The 12,844-nt window shown below is 35.8% G+C and overlaps 2 protein-coding genes across 10 annotated transcripts in view; one reads left to right on the plus strand and one right to left on the minus strand.

Annotated features, from left to right (window-relative positions):
- LHFPL7 (LHFPL tetraspan subfamily member 7) overlaps positions 1–3,352 on the plus strand; it is a 60,361-nt gene extending 57,009 nt beyond the window's left edge. The window contains exon 3 of the mRNA XM_057416162.1: positions 1,858–3,352. Within this exon, the coding sequence (XP_057272145.1) occupies positions 1,858–2,084 (227 nt within the window). The 3' untranslated portion in view covers positions 2,085–3,352. The remainder of the gene's footprint in view (positions 1–1,857) is intronic.
- Positions 1–12,168, minus strand: part of SPATA22 (spermatogenesis associated 22) — a 63,106-nt gene extending 50,938 nt beyond the window's left edge. For 7 of the 9 annotated variants that reach the window (XR_008972998.1, XR_008972997.1, XR_008973000.1 and 4 more), the window contains exons 1-7: positions 12,150–12,168; positions 10,912–11,004; positions 10,373–10,501; positions 9,575–9,629; positions 7,952–8,306; positions 7,513–7,642; positions 6,594–6,691 (exon numbers count right to left, since the gene is read on the minus strand). Coding sequence is in view for 2 of the 9 variants with exons in the window: in XM_057416112.1 (XP_057272095.1) it covers positions 6,067–6,258; positions 6,594–6,691; positions 7,513–7,642; positions 7,952–8,306; positions 9,575–9,629; positions 10,373–10,501; positions 10,912–10,963 (1,011 nt within the window). In the remaining 7 variants the exon portion in view is untranslated. Of the gene's footprint in view, positions 1–4,955; positions 6,259–6,593; positions 6,692–7,512; positions 7,643–7,951; positions 8,307–9,574; positions 9,630–10,372; positions 10,502–10,911; positions 11,005–12,149 lie in introns of those variants that run through there. The other 2 variants (XM_057416149.1, XM_057416112.1) reach the window with 2 other exon arrangements.
- Between the last annotated feature and the right edge of the window lie 676 nt (positions 12,169–12,844).

Raw genomic sequence — 12,844 nt, forward strand, 5'->3', positions numbered from 1 at the left:
ATTTTGCTCTCAGAGACCTCTGCTTACTGGCAGGTGGTTTCTCTTTGTGCCCATACATGAGTTACCCTAGAGGGAAATGAACTGGCAAGTTTGCTTCTGTTCCAGTTTCTCTCCTTTTGATTTCCATTTTCTTTGTATTCTTGATTTTTCACAAAGGATTAACTCGGCAGTTCCATTTAGACTAGAAGAAAAGTTTTCATTCAAATTATTGAGGGACTTTACAGGCTGTGTTAAACTTTTTTACTTCATATAGCCCTCAAGCTTATTAAAGTTGTTTTTTTGGTTAAAGATTAATGAGTGATTGCTCTTTTTTAGTGGATACCTTTAAGATAAAGCCTCTTCAGTACTGTAACTGGGAGTAAGATGCACATGTCCTACCTGAAAGGTGATTACACATAGTGTTTGTTTTATAATCCTGGTGCTTCATTAGATGCTTGCTGGTTACAAATTATCTATCAGCTCAAACATAACTGTTAATTCTGATTACCTCTAATCTTGAATCACTAACAATTCACCCTGAATTCGAACAAAAGACTATCCCAGAAGAACAGGAAGGTAGAAAAAGGGACTGTGTCATGGTATCTTTCTGGTACATAAAATAAAGCCTTTTAAAATATGCCATAGATTTTTAAATACATTTTTAGGTCATTAGCAGAAAGGATAAAATGAAAAAAATGGGCAGAAACAGACCCTGAGAGCTGCACCTGGAAGATTTTGACTCATATTTATCATAGTCATGATTTATACCTTGGGCAGGCTTTTTTCAAAGCTGGAAAAGTGGTTCTGCTGTTTATTAAATTAATTGCATAAGCCATGATATTTAAATATAACATGTATTCATTAAAGACTGTAAAATCTGTGAAGTTCTATTAAAAGCCAGCAGCTAATACAGACTGTCATTGCAGGAGGCAGGTCTGGCTTTCCAACATCAAGCGGTGGCTTAAGCTTTACTTGTATTTCAGACATATTTCTTCATTATGCACTGGATTAATCTGCTTCTGTATTTGGCTAGGAGGAGTAAGAGACGACTCTCTGGGAGAGATTTCCCACTACTTTAACGCTGTTCCTTTATGTACTGAACCTTTAGATTTCTACAGCATGTCCTGTCATATTCATTGTGTGTTTCTAGAGCCCAAGCAGTCAGAATTAGGTCACACAGGAACATTAGATCTTAATATTTTAGGTCTCAATCTTAGTTAATTTTTTTTTTCTAATCCTTACATTTACAGGGAGAATTAAAGCTGTACAGAAAGACCCCAATGCTGAATAAATGCTAATTAAAAAGAATTCAGATTGTACTGTTGTCCATCTCACAATTTTTGGGTCAAATATGGGTATTTTAAACCATTTAAGTTTTTGTCATCATGAGATCAGCGAGAAAGTGCTATTATCAGAACCTAATCTGCAGAATCTTAAACTCCTTTTAAACTCTTTCATTGAATGATTTTATTTGGCAGAGCAAAGTAATTGTCTCAAGTACAAAAATGCTATTGAGAAGAAAATCAAGCTGGTCTGGAATCTGCAAACTTAAGAATTATTCTCATCTGGATTTCATTATATCTGAATCATCTTAATTTTTAAATGGCTACGTAATTTGGATCACAACGATTCTGAAGTTCTGTAATGGGCAAGAGTTCTCATGAAAATATCCTAATGCCAACTCATTACCATGTTATGACACTGCTGTCCATGAGAGGTAATTATGACAAGATTATCTACCAATCATGAGGGTTGCCTTGTTAAGATATGACTTTTTCCATTGATTTTAATAGAACAGATTTGCCTTTCTAGAAGAATATTTTTTGAAAAGGAATTAGGTGTCCAATAATAACCAGTGTGTTTTTTTTTCTCCTCTAGTGTTCATAATGGCTTCTGGGCTTTTGGTTTACCCTTTTGGTTTCAACTCTGCTACTGTGAAGAGATTCTGTGAGAATTCAGACATCTACTATGCAGGAGACTGCCAGATTGGATGGGGGTATATGCTGGCAATTGTTGGGGTCATGTTGTCTGTCTTTTTACCATTCTTTGCAAAATATGCACCAAAAGAGCACATATCTCCAACTCCAATACCTACTATTTTATAGTATTTTATTACTGTTTAAGAACAGAACATTCCTGTCTACAGGCAATGGGCAGAAATTCTTATAGCACTTCCATTTAGCTGTATTGCTAAAGAGAAAAAAGGAGATGGGGAAGAGAAGGTCAGAATCACAAAGACCAAAAGTGCATTGATAGTCTTCCGTAAGTATGAGCAGCGAACACTCTGGAATTGAAGATTAATCAGCAGCTTTTATACTGCTCTAAACATACAGTGGCATAATGCCTTAGACAAAACCAATCTGTTTATCCTCAAAACATCTGTCTACCTCCCAGTTTCTTTTGTGTCTCAAACTTGTAAGTCTTTTAAAAGTTTCAGTTCACTTTTTATATATTATTGTCAAAACTTTTATGAACCCAGTAATTTTAAAGTCAGTAATGATATTTTGTTACAATTATTTTGATTAGTGAAAAAGCACCTGCTAGGAGCCACGGCCTAAAATTAAGCTGAGTATCTAAAAGGAATTGTATACAAGAAAAAGATTTCGTTTTAATCTATGTATATTACTAGAACCTGCATATTGCAAGTTGCCAGCACACTTTTTAATACTTATCTAATATTCAAGATATAGTCATCTTCATGAAGACCTGCATAAAATTTAATTACATTTTTTCAGAGAGAGAGGTATCTGACTACTTCCAAAGGCTTCATGATGGTTTAATAGTTTAACAATAGGGAAAAAGAATTTGTTTTCTGTATTTCTTAAATTATCATTTAGGTGAACTTTACAAAATTATTTGAACTATTTTAACTGAAGATTTGGGGTTTTGTTGTATGCTTCTTAAGGCTGAAAAGAAAAATCTGTTTATGAAAATGCCCGACGGCCCTTATGTGTAATGAAAATACAAGCCAGAATGAACTAGATTCTAATATTTCAATTTCTATTAAGAGCCCACTATTGTAAAAAACAACCCCAAAAGTGAAATGCTACTGAACATGATTAATAAGAATCTCATGCTGTGTCAGAATCTGTAAATGGCCATATTTCATGAGTTTGTATGTGAATTTTGTGAAGTTTGATTTTCACAATAGCACTGAATTCATTACTATCAAGCACTGAAATAAGTGCACTTGATTGCCTTAAGCAAAAGAAACATTGGGTTCTAATCTCACCCCACTGTTAGGTTTTTCATTTAAATTAAAATCGAATTCTAGTTCTATGTTCTTTATTTTCTATTATTTATTTAAAAAAAAAGAAATAATCACATAGATTATATTTAATTCAGAGCTGTACTTCTTAGTTTTTGTATTTTGGCACAAACCAAGTGATCAAATTTATTATTCTTCACTTAGCTGAGTCCAACTGATTCCTGAATTTATTTTTTTTCTGAATGAAAAGGGTACATGAAGGGACAGACAGAGACACGTTGAGGATGTGTAAGAAAACTCGAACAGAACAATCACTGTGTTTTAATAAATGTCAAAGACTTCTGCAGCCTTGTTTACATTCCTCACCCTTCTAAACTTCAATGGAACATTGCATTGTTTTCCAAAGCAATTGTCTGTTGTTACACTTGTATGCACTCTAAAAGCAAATCCTGTATGTAAAAGTAACAAGTTCCAATATTCATCTTTGAAAGTGAGATTTCAGTGTGGAATTAAGTACACTGAGAGAGAGAGCACAAGCTATGTGGGTTTGCTTACAGTGACTAAGGAATTAGATCTTCCACATAGTTAACAAAATAGGTTGAAGGAATGCCACTAAAGTAAGAATAAATTTCAGTCACTTCTGTATAGTAGTGTACTTTTCAGTAATGTCATTTTTTTTTAATGAATGGCTGAAATTGATAATGTTCATAAAAGAGTCAGAAAAGTGATGAATAACAAACATGTAAAGAGAAAATAATCATCGTGAAGTAGAGAGACGGAGATGCAGGCTTTTCATTCCTAACCAACCTGTGCCTTTACTGTAGGACCATTATACAAGACAGGATCAATATGGTTAAAAAAAACCAACAATCAACCAACAACTGGAAAATGTTGAATGCTGTGTATAACTGTATTATGTAGGGGGTTTCTGTTTTGTGTAATGTTTACGACTGTTCACTTACTGTTTCACTAGAAAAAGTGATTTGTTAGTGTAAAGTAGAAAATTTTTCTGCAAAGATGTAAACACAGAAAGTAAAATTATTTTAGATTTTTATTAACAGCCATTAACATATCTAACAGACCCAGATGACCTATTCCTGTCATATCTTTCACATGTGCAGAACTGGACCATCAATCAGACAACTGAAATCAGTAGGACTGCATCACTGATGCCACACACAGATGCTCGCAGGACTGCTCCCATAGCTGCAGCTTCCTTTGTAGTTTTAAATTACTGTTACAGTGGCGTCTTACAATTTACAACACTGCTGTACCAAATCCTTTACTTCTTAAAACAACTTCTTCTGTTGTGAACATTGTTCAGCTTTACATCCTTTTATAAGTTAAGCTAATGCTTCCATTTGGAACTTTATTTTATAATATATAAAGGAAATCAAATATATGTATATGACCTCTATAACTGGATAGACAAAACTCCCCTTGAAACACCCACACTCAGAACCAGCTTAGCACAGAAGGAAGAGATGATAATACAAGTGATTCTTAAGCAGTTAGTAAAGCGCATACTTTAAATCCTCAACTGGAACCTTGAGGGGGGTATTGCTAACCACACATGCTAACACTGACAGATCACTTTTTTAAATAAAGACTGTCTGCGTGTTAAACTGTGTAAAGGCGTTTTTCTGTTAGAAGTCAAATGGTTTACTGGACCAGGTTCAAGTTTTATTCTAAATACATAATTTTTTAAGTGTAACTAAAGGCTGTATTTTCCATTAATGTGTTTCTGCGTTGACTAGCTGGCTCCTTTTTAGAATATTAACTGTTTTCTGTATTTGACTTGTTGGATACAATATTTCAATTATTTTAATTGTGAAATTTCCAACTGCCAACACTGTATAATAAAATAAATTTAAAAAAATATCACACTGTTCAGTGTTTTCTTGACAACTCTTTTGTTTTACAATTCCCAATAGATCTGGTACAAAGCTTTTGAAGTAAGGGAACTAGCTAAGGGAAAAGGAAAAAGAAACAGCAGGAATAATCTATGAAAGTCCATGTTTGAAGGCAAAGACACATAAACATGCATATGGACTATCCCTAATGAAAGATGTTGCTATGGCAAAAGCAAGGAAGTTCTGTGTTCAAATAATTATTTCTCCCCAACTTCCTCAGAGTCCTTGGGCAATCTTCCTACAGCTTCAGGGTCTGCTGCTGTTTTATACAGGTGTTATACTGATTATTTATTTAAGAAAACCCACGAATCAGATAACATATCAGCAGGAATCATATGAATACCTAATATATACAGCTGCATCCTGTGAAGTCTTTCTGTATTATCTATTTATTTCTAGAAAAGCTTTTACACATTTCCTTGTAAGCCAACAAAGGCAAGGGAATCTGTTAGCTGGAACTGAAGTGGAATAAAGACTACCTTCTTACTTCCTACCAAAAAGCAGCTTTAATGCAACATGCAGAGTCAAAGAAAACCTTGCGAAGAAGAATATAGTCAACATCTTGAAACAGATATTGAAGGAATTTCTAAATATTGGAGGAAATGAAAAGCAATGACAATCTGAAGTAGGATTGATGATCTTTTTCAAAGCCACTTGCACTACTGCGAAGCTTAAACATTTTAATTCTAAATTTCTCCAGTAAAATCTAATCTACTAGCTAACAAACCCCTGTTATTGCATATTTAACTGGGAAAGATAAGCTATAAAATGTAGTAGTGAAAACAAAACACTGTTACTAATCTTTTTGTTTGTAACTGTTACTAACATTTGTTTGATAACACAGTATAGTGCTATTTAGAATTACTGAATCAGATTTTCAGTATTAGTGTTGGCAAATGCTTTAGGATATTCAGCTTTTACTGGTAATCATTACTGAAAATTGGTTCCGGACAACCCTTCCGACTTCTAAATTTCATTCACTGTTTTGACATATGTTGTCATCTCAATATCTGCAATTTTAACAAATTCCTGGAAAGTGTTTTGTTCTTGAATAGTTGCTGGTCTTACAGAGACACACTTTAAAATGTTCTTTTTTGCGTCATAGTTCCCCATGCACCTGTGCACGTGGCCTCTAATTAGTCTTGGAAGCTCCCGGTCCTTCATCGAAAGCATAATAAACAAATTAAAAAATAATATCACCTAACAGAAAAGCTTTCAAAATGTCTGAAGTCTACATCACAAATTGAATTCAGATCAGTTTTTTTGTTATCAACTGAAGCTGAACTGAAAGTCCTACTTTTTTTGCCAAAACAAAAGTCTGAGGATGCCGGAATAGTTACTACATTATTGCTCTAAATCAGGCTGGGACAAGATGGTATAAGCATCCAGCTTCCCTGTTACATAGTAATTTTCTGTTTTATCAGAACAACCTATTATTAGCCTCATAAATTACAGCTAGTGGTGTCTGTTACATAGAGACACAGAATACTTACGATTTCATAAAATACACAAGGCAGACTCTCCTTTCCATCCCTCAAAAGGAAATTCTTAGCCCCATATGTTCCAGGTGTGACTGCAGAATCCAGGGTGCCTGCAGTATGAATCAAAAGATAAATCATGATGCAAACATCAGAGCGGTACTAATATAATACACAAAGATACCATGACAGCATCTACACACTAAAGCACTACGAGATAGAAAGTCAGCATCAGCTTTTTGGGAGAACTTGTGCTGACAGCTGTGGAAGTTCCAATATTATTATGTGCTTTACACAGTCTTTCGGCAGTACAGTTGCATGTGTCTCTCTAAACTGCATGACTAAATGTGGTTTTCAAAACCGTCACTGTAAACAGGTTATTCCCTCCTTAGGCACACAATTCTCTAAGGTTTTCATATACAAATCAACTTTAAATATTTGCAACCTGGTCAAAATAATAGTTTCTTGGGATGCCATTACATTGCATATTACCTTGATTTAGTCATTCCAATCTTTCGTCATGTTCATTTCTCAGGTAACATCAATTAAAACCAAAATGAAACACACTGAAAGCCATCTGTGTTTAAAAGTGCTCCAGACTAGATCAATTGTATTAAAAACTACTGTAAAACTGTACCTCTGTACAGAAGGTTCCTATTAAATAGGAAAAATTATGGTAGCACATTCTAAAAACAAGGAAAGAAAATGAACAGGACAGAAAGCTTAAATGTTGGGGAATGACCATATTATTATTTTTGTACCTATTTTAGCCACCTTTGATAGCTGAACGGATGTCCCAGCAGGACAATCAGAATGCTCAGGCCAGTATTTCGTGCATTTGAGTATTTCACCTATTGTTTCTAAGGCTCTTAAATTTTCTCTTGGCTATTGTCATACCATTATTATCAGTTATAGCACAATCTTCCATGCTTACCTAAAACTTCAAATAGCAGTGGTGTTTTATAAGCATATTGACTCCAGTGCCTCATACTTTCAATGACTGCAGATATGATACGCAAAGAATTCTTTTTTTCTTTAATTTTTAATTGAGATGATGAAAATTCCTTTCAGAGGAACATGAAAACTCAGGTCAGAGATAAACACTCACGCAATTTTAAAAGACACAGACATTTAGATATTAAAAATCCAGTATTTACATTAAAATTAGTCTACAAACAACTCCCTGTCAATTTATATGATCCCACTGAGGACTGTAGGTTACTATAGTATGAAAATCTCAATTCTAAGTTTTCAGAAACGTAAGGGTTTTCTAAGGCAGCTAGGGCTGATGAAAGCCTCATCTTCCCCCAGCTTCCATTTTTTTACTTTCTTTCTTCATTTTATTTTCCTATTAACTCTCTCCATAAGTTTACCTGACATTTGTCTTCTGGAACACAGTCAAATTTGTTTTCATTTATTTTATTTTGCTGGATATTGTAGGTAAATTTATATGCCAGACTATAATCCTGCAGACTTCTTGAAACAGTGGTAGGTTTCATTGGCCATTGACCTTTAGATGTTGATGTTTGGCTGGTTTCTGTTGTTTTCAGAAGTTGGGATGAATTACGATTATTAGGGGGTTTTTGCTGCTGAATGGTTTTCACACTATATGAAAGGCTGTCAAACTTTCGAATAATTCCACTCTCAGGTCTTGAATCTTTCGTGTTACTTAAAGGAGCATACGCATTTCTATTCCAAACTTTAGCACTGGGACTCTTCTCTTCTGCCCTGCAGCACAACATAAGGTAGTTCAGTATCACAGTATCTATTCCAAATACTCAGATGCGTAATTAAAGTCTGTTAAAACAACCTACATATTGTTGGTTTAGCTTCAGAAACATCTGTTAAATATTCAGACTCAAAGCTAAAATTTACCCATATACAGGGCAGCGATCTCACCTGTGCTTAAATCCAGCTGAATTCAATAGGCCTGAAAAGCTTGCTCAGTTATTGTCCCACCCTCTATAAGGGATCTTTCTGACCTAAGATTCACTACTTTTGCATAACTCTCAAAATAAGAAAGCTTTCTCCTGAGAGTGGTATTTCCAAATTTTTCTGTAACCATCAATGAAGAAACCATTTTAAAACAAACTCTAGTCCTGGCCTTATTATTTCTAACACACTTTTTTATAAAGGCACTCTGAAGTTTCTTCCACCTCCATTCCATCTTGCCTTTGAAGGCACTTGTTTCTAACATTCATTTTCTTTTTGCCATTGGAAAGGAACAGGAGGAAACAAAGAGAGAAAAAGGACAATTATAACATTGCTGAAAGTTCCAGCCAGCTCTAAGCATCTGAATTTGTAAGCTTTTCCTAGGTTTGTAAAAGCACAGTGTTCAAAATCATATCCAATTTTGATTAAATGTTTTGATATAAAATTGCCCTAACATACGCTGATAGAAACTTATTTGAATCTATTGGTAAAATTGGAAAGTGGGCAAAACTTTAAGGAAAGGGGAATCTCAAAAAAAATACATCTAAGACCAGCAAAATTCAATCAACTTGTATGGTAAGACTGAATTTTAGGCCTGACAACAAGGCTAGGTATTAGGTCTAATTAGCAGACCTCATTAGGTACACTGGAAAGATACTGGATTGCTGTGGGTTTTTGCTTGTAGGCACAATGTAATTATTTAGGACTACAGTGATGATCTGAGAATTGAAAGGGTCTCTGAATGCTACAATAATGTGGAAAAATCTAAGATCTATTTTCACATGAGAAAATTTTTGTTAAGGAAGGAGAATAAAAATTCAAGATGCCACCAACCTGCAGGCATACAAGTTTTTTTCCAGTATTTCCTAAATAAGACTTTGATGCATTTGGTGGTTTCATAAGGGAAGGAGCCATCACATGTTCTGTTTGGCTTTCAAAGATAAGTTTAAAGTATCAGTAACACAGTAGCAGCTTTATTGTAAGAGACACATGGATGATAGTTTTTGAAACAATTAGTACCCAAATAAAAATTAACACACAACAAATAACATGATTTTACGTACCCACTGTTTGCTGCTTTCTGTAATTCAGCCTCCTCTGGGTTTGCAGATCCCCAGCCTAATTATGAAAAGGCAAAGGACTGAATACGGATAAAAACTGAGAAGATTGGAAAAGTAACATGTCTACTTAGGGCTCCTACTCTTCATCTGCTTAAGGTTCCACAGATTGTCTCACAAAGGAAGGGGAAGGGGAAAAAAAAAAGGGTGAGAGAATGTGATCCTTTGATATCTGTAATTATAAGGCAATTTCTAACAAGTAGGTTGCTTCTCCAGACAATGGTTAAGTTACAGACATTAGACTTATTAGCACAGACTCCTACTTTATTATAAACAAACTTGTTTATTTTATTATATACGAAACATAATTAAAGTACTAAAGGCAGAATTCTGCATCATTCTTCCCAAGCACAATTTGAAGAACAAGTTCTCTTCTGTATTACAAGAAAGACATCTTATAAATGTTTCTTCCTGTGACACAGGACTCGAATGTTGATTGAAATCAACTGAAAACAAAAGGTCAGAGTTTCAAGAGACTCTATTTAAATGCCAGTGCTACTTCATTCTCTAACAGACAAAGAGTCAAACTCCCTCTAGGCATAAAGTATAAAAAGCTCAATTGTATAGAGGAGAAAGAAATTTCCTCGAGGACATTTTTTACATAATGAACTTTTCAGAGATAAACATAATGGATGCATATAGTTCTTGATAAAGACAATGTCTAATTTAATAAAATACAATCATAAAGTTAAGGTCTATTTGGATGTAGAGCCAATTAGAAAAGGAAAAGAAGATCTTATTTACCGTATGATGTGGGAGAAAAGTCATAAGTACAAGTTCCAGAACTGGTTCCTGTCTCATTTTTAAGTGGATTTGAAGTCAGGGGCTGCCTATTTCGTTTTTTCTGATTGAACAGAGGTACAGGCAGATAACCTAAAATTAAAATTCAAATACGAAGATACCAATAGCAAAAGGAGACACAATCTACATTTAAAAATACATAAATAAAATTACTTATTTTAAATCCCCCATAGGAATTAATTTCATTAACACATAACAGACTAGCCACTGCCTCACAGAATTTATATTCCCAACCTTCTGTCCTGCAAATAATCCCATGAACAGAACATTTCCCTCTGATCAGTGCTCTCACCCCATTCAGCATCTTGCCCTGGGCTGCAATAAAACAGATAAGCCATGCAAGTCCACTTGGGCAGTCAGACTCTAGGGCTGAATACTGTATAGTCTCAATGAGTATTGCATGTGTGCGTAACACACACACACACATATATATATAAGCCTAATGAGGCATGAATGGTAAAGCACAAAAGAATGCTTGGTACCTGCTGTGCTACGAGTTGGAGTGTCAGCTAGGCTCCTTTTCATTTTTTTCATCTGTCTTAACAGGCAACAGTGTATTGATTCTTCCAAATTTGCTGTATGGAAGTTAGAGAAGCAAAGTAAACTAATTCATGTTGTAATACCCAGATTTTACATGGTTTGATGTCAGTTTCTTTTAACTCTCTGTACACCCAGTTGTACTGGATTTAGAAGATCCAGGGGTACACAAATAACATGCAATACGCTCTTCACAGATTAAGGGCCCAAATGATTATGTTTCTGAAGTCAAAGTTGCATTCTGTCCTTTAAATGCTGTAAAAATACTGAATTCACTTCTGAATTTAGATGTGCATATACATTCAAATACAAGGAATGCTTTTTAACTCTTGAAAAGAGAACACTAATAGAAAATGCATACTTCTACCTTGCTGCAAAGTGTGACAGCAAGGTATATGGCTTTGGTATACGGAATAAAAGCTGATTTAAGTATTCTGTGAAAAATTAGTGTCACACTTCAATAAACCTCTTTTCTGTACTTTATGGTACAGACCTAAAGCCTTGAGTCAATTTTGTTACATACAAAATGCTTCACAAGTCAAAAAACATGATTATCAGCCAAATGTTATAGCATACTAGAGGTAGTTTGAAGTATTTGTTTTCTGATTAATCTATTTCTATAGTAAATGTCTATGTATTACTCTGTACATCAAGGACACTACACAGGCTGTTGGATAGCATTAGTTACTAGTCTATCAAAGTTAGTTACTGGCTTATATTGCCTCTAGCATCATATGAATAACACCTCATACTTGTGTGTATAAATAAGACATCATCTCTACATTTATTCTGATCCGGCAGTTAATCATATGCAGCTGTTAAAGATGTTGATAAGAATGAAGCACAATTATCTGCTACAGCTAGACTAATGGAGCAATTTACACTTCTTTTCCTGTTAGGGTTTGGAAATGCACTGTATTGTAATTGACTTATGTCAATTGCATGTGTGACAACATCAGAGCAGCCCCTACTTAACTATTTGAACTCTATTGCTGGCACTATGCAGCCTAATGGCCACCAGCAAGTGACACGCTTGTAAAACAAAGCCCCATAAACTTGACCTTTCATCTTATGAAGCCAGATCTGGTGTTGCACAGGATTTTAGACTGCATCACTTTGCTTTCTGTCCTCTCTTTAAGAGAAGCAGCCAAAACCCAGAGCTAGAGCTGTAGAAAATAGTTACCTCAGGATGGAGAGCAGGGTGAGCGCCCGCAGCAGCACCAGCACCAGGGTAAAGGAGTCTGAACCCCCGCAGCAGCCCGAAGGATGCGGCTGAGGTGAAGCCCGCCAAAAATAACGGACGAGACAACCCCGTCCTCGCGCCTGAGTGAGGAAAGGGCGGGAAGGCGCTGACAGACCGCGCTCCGCTTTGATGATGCTGCCGGTGAGGGTCTGCCCGCCCGGCCCCAGGCAGGGGGAGAGCCGCAGGAAGGGTTAAATGGGTCCTCTGCGGGGTTTAATTATCTCCGTGCCCCTGGGACTGGCCCAGGTGGTGCCAGGTTCAGCACGTGGAGATCCCGGGGCAGGAGCTGAATACCCACATCTGTGTGAACACAAACAAGGAGATGAATAAAGCTCCTTGCATTCCTCGCTGTTCTGGGTTTTACTCATGGCTGGTTTTCAAATGTTACTGTTTCAAAAGTTACTGTTTTCAACAGTAAGTTCTGAGGGGTTCCTGTGTAAAATCTCAGAGCTCAGCAGGGTTAGAGCCCATCATTTTTATTTCAGTCTGAGGCAGCTTTGGAGAGCCACGTTACACCTCTTAAACTTTGTCAAGAGACTTTGATAGCCAGGCTTCATATATGTTTTATTACTGCATTTGTTTCTCCACTCATGGCACACATTCTAAGCTCTCAGATGCACTACGAGATACTTGGA

This window comes from Pezoporus wallicus, unplaced genomic scaffold (genome assembly GCF_028554395.1).
Source record: "Pezoporus wallicus isolate ANWC-B61680 ecotype Strahan unplaced genomic scaffold, APGP_CSIRO_Pwel_v1 contig_8517, whole genome shotgun sequence".
Taxonomy (NCBI): Eukaryota; Metazoa; Chordata; class Aves; order Psittaciformes; family Psittacidae; genus Pezoporus; species Pezoporus wallicus.